General features: G+C 51.9%; 1 protein-coding gene across 4 annotated transcripts in view; it reads right to left on the bottom strand.

Moving 5' to 3' along the window:
* Nucleotides 1-2443: 2443 nt before the first annotated feature.
* The window catches only part of LOC311359296 (arginine-glutamic acid dipeptide repeats protein-like), a 129918-nt gene continuing 122198 nt past the window's right edge, over nucleotides 2444-10163 (bottom strand). For all 4 annotated transcript variants that reach the window (XM_084479293.1, XM_084479295.1, XM_084479294.1 and 1 more), the window contains 8 exons: nucleotides 9763-9924; nucleotides 9223-9336; nucleotides 7500-8989; nucleotides 6959-7181; nucleotides 6125-6833; nucleotides 5625-5798; nucleotides 5296-5476; nucleotides 2444-4875 (listed from right to left, as the gene is read on the bottom strand). In XM_084479293.1, the coding sequence (XP_084335419.1) occupies nucleotides 4842-4875; nucleotides 5296-5476; nucleotides 5625-5798; nucleotides 6125-6833; nucleotides 6959-7181; nucleotides 7500-8989; nucleotides 9223-9336; nucleotides 9763-9924 (3087 nt within the window). In that variant the 3' untranslated portion in view covers nucleotides 2444-4841. The remainder of the gene's footprint in view (nucleotides 4876-5295; nucleotides 5477-5624; nucleotides 5799-6124; nucleotides 6834-6958; nucleotides 7182-7499; nucleotides 8990-9222; nucleotides 9337-9762; nucleotides 9925-10163) is intronic.

Here is a 10163-nt window from a genome sequence, read left to right as displayed (position 1 = left end):
GGAATTGCGACTTCAGTTTCAGACCACACACACACACACACACACACACACACACACACACACACACACACACACACACACACACACACACACACACACACACACACACACACACACACACACACACACACACACACACACACAGACACACACAGACAGACAGACAGACAAGCTCTGCTGGTTAAAGTTTGACAGCACTTACAGCCACCTGAGCAGTATCCTCAGCTGAGATGAAACATCTGCACCGCCTGATGCAGAACAGCAGGCCATGATTACAGAAACTACCTTGAGTTTGTGTGTGCGTGTGGTGGCGGTTGGGGCGTTCAGAAGAACTACAAGCAAGGCAATTAGCGATGGATCTGGAGTATGCTGTGTGTGCAGAAGGGGGGAGGGTTCACTAGACTGGTTTGGAAAAAATGCTGCTGTAAAAAAAAACCTCTAAATAGGTCTAATGATCACAGTGGTGCGATGGGCCATGGGCCCTTTATTCAGATATTTTAATAGGATGCGTCTACGACATTCTTTGCCAAATTACACATGTACTGGAAAGTAAACAGTCTGCAACTGGAAAGTGCAGTCTTAGCTCTGTTATTCTGAACATGTGTGAGTACTAGTATGAGTAGTAGTATGCCTACTACCCAAGGTTTGGTCGCGTCATCTCACCGACTTACACAAAACCAACGGGTTTGACTTCCCCCCACCGGGATCCGAGGTCGTTTGAAGTTGAATGTTGTGATACTGCAAACACTTGAACAAATTGACTGTTGTATATTTTCAAATGGCTCAAACCAATTTACGGAAAAACTAATTTGCTGTCTGGATTGCTTTTCATTAAATGTTATGGTTTTCTCTGTTATTCATTCTGTATCAACAAACTGCACAATGCATTAGAATGACTGGATTACAATTTAAAAAGAGGAATATAAATTACAACATGAATAGATTATGTGAATACTATTAAGATTAATGGAATATTATAGTTCCCTCTATTACCATGTTATTAACTGATATGTGAACAAGGCAGTAGAAGTTATGTGTGTGGGTTTGTGGTCGGCCTACACTGCCACTAATAACATACAACATATAAATATAACCTACACTACTGTAATATAAAGTATAGTACTTGGAACGGGGAAATATAAAACATTTGTTGAGGTTTGCCCAACACGGAGAGTGGCCACACACAAACTCAGTAGCAGTGAGTCTCCCTCCGGCTGTGACAACAAGAGTCTGGGATGAGCGGAGACCTGCTCAGCAACAGAGCGACCCACCAGCGCTACCTTCAAACCAAACGCACTGCCAGCATGTAGGCCTCTACACCGGGACATGAAGGTCCTAGCATAACGCTCAGCGGCAGGCCCACCGGAGCGGCAACCAGGGGGGGGGGGGGGACAGACAAATAAGGTTTTACATCTGAGATTCTGTTGCGCCCAGACAATACGAACTTGGCGCAGTAACACAAGACACATTGCCGTTCAGTCTCAGGAAGAGCTGGGAGATGTATTCGGGCAGAGAATGTGCGTGTGTGTGTGTGTCTCGTCTGGAGGCTGCCTGAGGGGTACACAGAGTCTTATGAAAAGGATTTGAGCTGACACGACTCACAGTCGCTCCATCTTCGAGGAGGACGGAAGATGAATTATTCAAGCAGCACAGCGCTGCATTGTTTCTGACGTCTTGTTGTGTCTTTCGGGGGAAGGCGAGGGGAGCCGGTAACAATAGGCAGCAGCAGCACCTCTCGTCGCATGACAGCCTCGGGATAGAGCAAACAAGCAGCCTCCATTTCTCCTGCTCTCTCCAGAGGACAGGGCATTATTTCAGAGAGCAGAGTAGAAATAATGGCTCCCTCGCACTATGACAGCCATCACGGCATGGCGCCTCATAACAGATTGCTGGTCTATCACTGGCCCAACCAGGATGAAATGACAGCGCTGGCCGACGGATAGCACTCCACATCTCAGCAGAGTAGCTGTTGCTTCGGGCTTAGCTGTGCTTTGATGTTATTATACTAAACAGCCTGCAGCACTACGGCTGCCATTTCTCCAACCCGAGTCTCACAAAGAAAATATAAATACATCTGCAATGGGGAACTGGCATAACATTGATAATTTGCCGTCCTGGTGGTCTAAAAATAAACCTTGTATTATTGAACTATCATGCAAATCTATAATATTGGTATAATACGAGGCCTTTAAAGTATGCAAAGATGATAAGATAAAGTTTACAACTGCAGAGTGAATTATGGCAGAGGGTAGTATAATAAAGTGACCTTTTAAACACATTTCCTTGCAGTTAGCAATGGGGGTAAAATAGAGTGCACTACAAAGACTGTGAAACCGGTTAAGCATACAGAGATTGCGGTGTCGTCTACTGCGGTTATTGTTCATCACTACAACAAAGCGAGCTGCACTTTACTTAAATGACAAATAAACTCATGTGATGTGGTGTAACTTAGTCATTTATTTTAATTCCACACATTTTTCCAAAAAAAAATACAAAATACTCAAATGGAGAGAACACAGGACTCACAATTGTTCTTATTATTTCTACTTTTTGTTTACATTGTGTCATCCCATGGCAACTACTAGTATGTACAATAAGCTTCAAGATAACCAGTATATATATAAATCTTAGCAGTCAGAATTTACATTCTGCTATTGCCGCTTTGAAACAAGAAGCTAAACCATTGACAACACTTAACATCAAAGCTTCTTGGAGACACGAAAAGAGGGACTTGGAAGGCAGGGGGGTTGAGGCAGGAAGGATATGGAGAGACATCGAAACAGACATAGTGAGAGACATCAAGACAGACAGAGAGAGAGAGAGAGAGAGAGAGAGAGAGAGAGAGAGAGAGAGAGAGAGAGAGAGAGAGAGAGAGAGAGAGAGAGAGAGAGAGAGAGAGAGAGAGAGAGAGAGAGAGAGAGAGAGAGAGAGAGAGAGAGAGAGAGAGAGAGAGAGAGAGAGAGAGAGAGAGAGAGAGAGAGAGAGAGAGAGAGAGAGAGACGGGTAGAAGATGACTGAGATGAAGTGACAAACAGATTCTCTCGGGGCTTGCCAGACTTAATTATTAAGGGACATAAGCTGGCCTACGTCCGCAAGCGTCCAGACACGTTTGATAGTTTGATATCTTCCAAACATAAGAGCCCTACCTCTGTACGTGTTCATGGATAAACGATAATAATAAAAAAAAACGAGTGTAGCCACAGTTTACCGGGTATCAATATAAAGTATAAAAGAAAGATAACTAGTTCTTGGTGCATTGCACAAACAACGCAAGGACCACCAAAAACCTTGTAACGTATGCTAAGGCAGGGAGCCCAGAGAGAAATCACACATGGGCGTACACATACTGGTTTGACAGGTGAGCATACATGTAACAGTCAGTGATCTCACTCACACACACACACACACACACACACACACACACACACACACACACACACACACACACACACACACACACACACACACACACACACACACACACACACACACACACACACAACACATCCTCCACAGAGAAATGGAAGAGGCTGGTGGTCCTTCTCTTGGAGGTCCTGGGTGCAGGGGACACAGCCCTCCACCCGCCCCTCCACCCCTCCTCTGCTCCGTAGTGTCACAGTCAACAGCCAAGGATGGAGGATGAAACATGACGGCGGGAACCGTAATACAGAACTTGGTTTGAGCAACACCATGTCTTATGGCACCGGCTGAGGACCAAGCCATCTGAAATGTCTTATTGGGCTCCAGTTGCAGTTGTGGTGAAATGTTAAAAATCTGTTTCTATAGAACAGGCGTTAAAAAGGACCTGGAGAAGTTACCCTTGCGTAACCCCTCAGTTCAGGCCCAAATTAAAATATGTGGCGGCACATTTCTCAGCTCTATGAGTGAAGCGTTCAAATCCAATGGATGGAGGTCAAAGATGTTCCGTCAGTGCAATTTGTCTTTTCTCTCCTCCCCCGTCGGGCCCGGTGTGTCCTTCACAGGAGCCCCGGTGACCACGGCGTCACCTTTTCAAGTGTTTTCAATTCATTTTAACTCACGCCGAGTTCGCCCGGTCTGCCACTCTGGTGCCTCTCGCAATGTTGTGTGTGATGGACCAGTGGATGGATGGATGAACGAGATAAGTCCACATGGAAACATGACTCTCGCAAGGGGGGGGGGGGGGGGGGGGGGAGGGGGACGACAACAATAAAAAGGTTGGCTGCCTGGGTAACGCCTTGGTTCTCCCCTCTGAAACAAGGGATAATGCTTCGAAAAAAACAAATGTACTGGAGGCTGAGACGACTTGGGTTGGAGTCCACACCTAGTAGTAATAATAATAATTATAATAATAATTATATGTTTATATATACTATTTACAGACTCAGAAATGCCATGCTGTAGCTTTTCTTAAAATTATGAAAAAACCCAACGATGTATTAAAATAAATGTTGAATTTAAGAATAGCACTTGTATATTTTCCATAAACTGTCTGACCGGTCTCATTTTTTTAAAATATTTTTCGTGGTTGTCATTGATAAGCACAGTGTCTTGTTCTAGCACCTACAAAAAATGTCAAGGAAGTTTGTCATGCAGGAGTCTTGAGAATGTTGTTACTACTGGCTATATACCAAAGAAAGTCAATGTCTTGAAAATCAATAATGAAAAAAAAGGTCCATGGACAGGAACATAAGCCAAAACAAACAGTTCTCAGACGATCCACTCGTCCTCTCTGCGCTTGGTGACTGAATGTGTGTTCAAAGGAGCTCTCGCCTCCCTCCCCCAGACCAGTATGTAACAACGTCCTTCCGCGTCTGTCAGTCAGGCTCCTCCCCCCTCAGGGAACCGGGGGGGGCGGGCCCTTACAGCTGCTTGTCGCTTTCCTTCTTCAGTCGACTGAAACGCAACAACATGACGTACGTTAGATACAGAACTGAAACTGGTGGGCAGGCTGGTCTAGTGGTTAGGGGGAAAGGTTCAGGGTTTAAACCTCTATGTTGCTTGTCTACCTGTAGGCATTCTTGATCAAGACACCTTATGCCTACCTTCTCCTTAATGATCAAAATAAGAGCAGCTTTGAAAAAAAACATCTGCAAATTGACCAATAAAGGGGGAGAATATTTTAGTGGTAAGCGGGTTTGACTTCTAGCCAGAAGATTATGAGTTTGAGGCCCAATGTCTGCACACCCCACCGGAGGCATCCTTGAGCAAAATAGCCAACCCCTTAACTGCTCCTTTAATGACCCAGTGGCTGAGGACAAACAAGCCTTTTGAATGACTGAACAGTAGTCCACTAGGAGGGGGCGCAGGGCTCACCTGTAGTAGTCCTCCTGGCCGGGTAGCGGGCCCCCGTGCATGTGGTGGTGCCCGTGGAGCCACTGCTGCTCCATGGCCAGCCTCTGCAGCTCCGCCGACTGGGCGTGCATGGCCTGCAGGTGGTGGGCCGCGGACATGGGCGGCGCCAGGCCGGGTGGGAGGTCCCGGGGGTAGGGGGTCCCTGGATATGAAGAGGGGGGGGAGGGGAGCGAGAGAGATGAGTGATTGAGCGAGCTGTGTGAGACTCAAGTATAGAGTTTATTTTTAGCGAGGCTTTTGCATGCGTTGAAGTGGAGAGGGTGTGAGGGGACGTGTGGGGGATCTCGTACCAAAGACGGGGTGACGCAGCATCTCGTGTTCATGCTGCGGCTGGCCCATGAGGGAGTTGGGGATGGCACCGGGCGGGTAGGGGAAGCGGGCCAAGTGGGGTCCTCCTCCCAGGGGGTCCATCGCTAGCGGATGGCCCCCGGAGCCTGGAGGACACACAAGGCATTCACCACCACCTTCTGGGGGTTAGTATCTTTAGGGTCAGGGCACTCGTCACGCAGCATCATGTATCACACACATAATATCACTGTAACTACAGTGTAAAGAGAAAGTGAGAAAAAGTACACTAGACAGTTATTAACTTCAAACTTTTCTTTGACTGGAAATATTTATACATCATGTAATAAAAGTGTAAATAATTACAGGTTTCAAAATTATCAGTATCCCTTTGCAATAACAAATTTGTGTATAAAATGGACCACTCAGTCTCAGTTTTTCTTAAAGCCTGTACAACAGCCTTCACATGGAGGTGCATGGGGGTGCGTGCCGGGCCTGCAGTCACCTTGGTGGAGCGGGTCCTGCTGGTGGAGGTGTAGGTGTGAGTGGATGTGCGAGTGCTGGTGGTGGTGCGGCGTGACGTTGAACATCTGCAGCCGGGCGATGGGGTCGTTGGCCACCGACGCCACCCTCTCCATGTGGAGTCTCTCGGCGGCCAGGCGCTCGGGGTAGCTCATGTCGGGCCGGCCGTGGGGGCCGGCCAGCGCCAGTCGCTCCCGCTCCAGCGGGTTGAGGCCTGGGTGGAAGGAGGCGAAGGGGTGGGGGCCGGCCATGGGGGGCAGGCTGATGGCCCCGTGGCGGGCAAAGTGCTCCATGGGGTTGGTGGAGGGGTGCATGCCGTCCATCTCCGGCGGCTTCATCTCGAAGCCCGGCTTCATGCGCTCCCGCAGCTCCCTCTCGCGCATCTCCCGCTCCCGCATCTCCCGTTCCCGGTGCTCGCGCTCCCGCATGCCCGGGTCGGCGTTGTACATGTGGTAGGCCAGCAGGGGGTCGTTGGGGTTGAGCGACACGAAGAAGGGGTGGTTGCGGTTGGTGGGCGACATGACGTGGGGGCGGGCGTACTCGCTGAGTGTGCGAAGGGCAGGCGTGTCTGGGCCGATGTAGGGCGGCACGGCGGCGATGGTGGTGGGGGGCCCCTCGAAGGAGGGCCGCCCGTGGCCTTGGCCACCCATCTGGGGGTCGCCCATTCGGTTGTCGTGAGAGCTGGACGCTTTCTGTGAGGGGGGAGAAGAAGGAACGGAAGTTAAGGAAGGAAGTTAAGTATGATAAAATGTTTTCATTTGTTTGGTTATGCTTCAAAATAAACAACAGATGAGGGAATTGTATGAAAAAGGGTTACCGCTGCTCTCTCCGCCTCCTTTTCTCGTTCCCGTTCTCTATCCCGCTCCTTCTCTCGCTCTCTCTCCTTCTCCTTCTCCTCCCGGATCTTCTGCTCCGCGTCCCTCTTGGCTTTCTCCAGAGCCTCCTCTCGCTTCTTGGCCAGCTTGGAGGAAGCCATCGGAGTGAAGTACAAGTCTGTCCTAGAACACGAGTTGTAGCCTCGGTCCAGGTGCTTGTAAAACCTGTGGTCCAAAAAGAAACAAATACATTATAATACATTACTGTTTGCTTACCCCATTCCATCCTGTAGTATCCAACCGGAACCCCATTACCCTGCCCGTCAGTTTATACCTATATTATGAGTTTAAAGAAAGCCTCAATGCTGCTCCTTGGCAGTCTGCGAGTCACTTAAGCACAAGGCCACTTTAAAAGCCTTGGTCCCATCCCACTAATTAATCTCCCTGCTCTGATCAGCCAGTCAGAGCTACAAGCTAATCTGGGTTGTGACCAAGTCCTGAGCTACACATCATCCTAACGGCGAGGGGGGCACGTGTACATACCTCGCCGATTGGCTGGCGTGGCTGGGAGTGTTGACGACAGTGGGTTCGGGGGAGGGGCTTCTCTGCGGCGGCGGCGGGCTCTCAGGCTCCTCCATCTCGTCCAGGGGCTCCTCCTTGATGTGCACGGCCTGCAGCGGGGGGCCGCCACTGGCGCAGGAGGCAGACGCGGGGAGGGGCATGGAGATGGACGAAGACGAGCCGGAAGACGACGACAACGACGTGGAGGAAGAGGCGGCGGAGGGAGGCTGACAGCCCGCCATGGGATTCGTCGAGGGTGGGGGAGGGCCGACGGGGGCCAGGGTAGGGCCGAAGGGGAGGGAGGGATGAGAGGAGTGAGGGGCGTGAGAGGGGAAGGGCGACTGCAGGGGGCCACAGCCGGGCAGTGCAGCAGCGGCCGATGGCGGCAGGGGAGGCGGCTGGGAGGGGGCCTGGTGGCAGGACGTCGAGAGGAGGCTCTGGGACTGGGTGAGGATGGGAGGCTGGGCGGGAGGGGGGTGCAGCTGCTGGCCCTGAGGCATGAGCTGCAGGGGAGGCGGGTGTGCCGAGGGCGGGTGGTGGGCGGACAGCGAGCTGAGGGGCTTGAGGGCGGGCGGAGGGGGCAGGTTGGAGGGCATCTGGGGGAAGGGTGGGGCCGAGAGGTGGGGCGGGTGTTTGTGGGACTGGGGGTTGACCATCTGCGGGATGGGGGTGGTGGGCGGGGGTTTGATGTGGGGCATGGACATGGGGGCGGGGAGCAGCGGCTGCTCCCGGGGCGGCTGGCCCATGCCCTGGGAGGACTGGGACGGGGGCGTGTGGGACCTCGGTTGCGATTGGCTGGCGATGGAGGAAGGCGGGAGTTGAGGCTGGCCCATGGGGGAGAAGCCCTGAGGAGGGTGGGGCATGTGTCCCGAGGGGCCCGCCTGTAGAGGATGAGACATGGGGGGCATGGGGGGCATGGGCCCATGGTGCGAGACGGGTAACGACTGGGGAGGGCCCGGAGGCAGAGTCAGAGGGGAGTGAGGAGACGGCAGCCTCTGAGGATGGAGGGCGCCTCCTGATTGGATTAGAGACAGCGGGCCAGCCTGCGGGTGAAGCTGGGGAGGTAGAGAGGCGGCCGAGGCCGCTGTAGGGGGGAGCGGCAGGGGGATGAGGGGGGCTGAGGGCGTGGGGGGCGCGGGGGCTGAGGAGGTGCCCGGCTGACAGTGGATGACTGGAGGGTGCTGCTGGGCCTGCAGGAGCTGCTGCTGCTGTTGTTGTTGTTGTTGTTGCTGCTGCTGTTGCTGTTGTTGCTGGAGCTGGAGCTGTAGCTGTAGCTGCTGCTGGGCGGACGAGTCTGAGTCGCTCTCATTGTCGCGGGGGCTGGGGATGCTGGGTGAGGAGCTGCGGTTGTCCTGGTCAATGTCTTTGGGGTCGCTGCTCAGCTCCTCGTTGACGCTGCGACCGTCCGAGCTCTCGCCCTCACCCTCCCCCTCCCCTTCGCACTCTGACGGCGAGTCCGGTCGGCTCAGCTCCTTCAGGGACAGAGGACAAGAGAGGTGTCAGAGGTGCTCGTCAAGGACGGACTCAAGGTGGAATCTGCATTATACTACATGTATACTAAACTACAGTGTTTGTATCACACAGGTTAGGGAATAACTGTTTCTGCTTGGTCTAATTTAGGGCCGATTAGAACAGCAATTGCAATGAGCGATGTTTATGCACCCTACAGGCTCCTTACGAAGCCATAATAAACACAACGGCTCACCTGTGTCTTTGACTTTTTGGGGCCGGCCCGGTCGGGTTCTTCCGTGTCGGACGCACCCTTCTCTCTCTGTCGCTTGACACTCTTCATGGGTGAAGGTGCCTCGTCCTTGATCTTCTGTTGGTGCAAAACACAGCATTAGGAGAGACTCTATCAGGACGCTCTGTCCCTCAAGTCTAAACCTGCCTGCTGCGTTGCACTAAAAGCTTCACTTGGTGTTTGCCTGCTCATCACGGTTACACACGGCCAGCTGGGATTCATTTGGAAATCAACTGTACATTCATTTTTTGCTAAGTTGCCATGCTCACAGTCCACCATTTCGTTACTCTCATGATCAACTATTTAGTGGGCCGTTTATTAGGATGGCACTAGCGATGGTTATGAATGGTAGTTAACATTATAATGCTGTTGCTTCATGTGGGTTCAGCTAGTATGTTGCTTAATGTGGTTCAGCTAGTGTGTTGCTTAATGTGGTTCAGCTAGTACATGAGGACTTGTGTTTCCCACATGGGGACTGATGCCTGACTCGTGGCTGGGCAGTACCTTGCTGGACTTCTTCATGGGGTCCGTCTTGCTGTCCATGCTGTCCGTACTGGCGGCACTGGGGGAGGTGCGGCCGCTGGAGCGTAGGTCCTCGTTGGTGGGCGAGGCGCGGCCATCGGGGCTGCCCGTCTGCTTCTTACGACCACTGCGTAGCGTCGACATCTGCCCAGACACAACACCCAAGCCCCCCGGTTAGCACAGCGGCACACGTGCGGTAAGGCGGTGGAGATTACGTTTTGATCATTTCCATTTGTTATTCTGTGTCCTGTTGACATGCCATGGGGGACAGAGCGGGAGAGTTTCTAACGACTAAACATAAACTATACGTCTCAACGTGCTACTGCTTGCTCTAAGTGTACAGAGTGATGGATAACTGCTCTTGAGCCAAGGCTCTGGAGAGA

Source organism: Micromesistius poutassou (genome assembly GCF_964030765.1).
Source record: "Micromesistius poutassou genome assembly, chromosome: 15".
Lineage (NCBI taxonomy): Eukaryota > Metazoa > Chordata > Actinopteri > Gadiformes > Gadidae > Micromesistius > Micromesistius poutassou.
The sequence above is the reverse complement of the archived record's forward strand: the minus strand, read 5'-3'. Positions and strand labels throughout refer to the sequence as shown.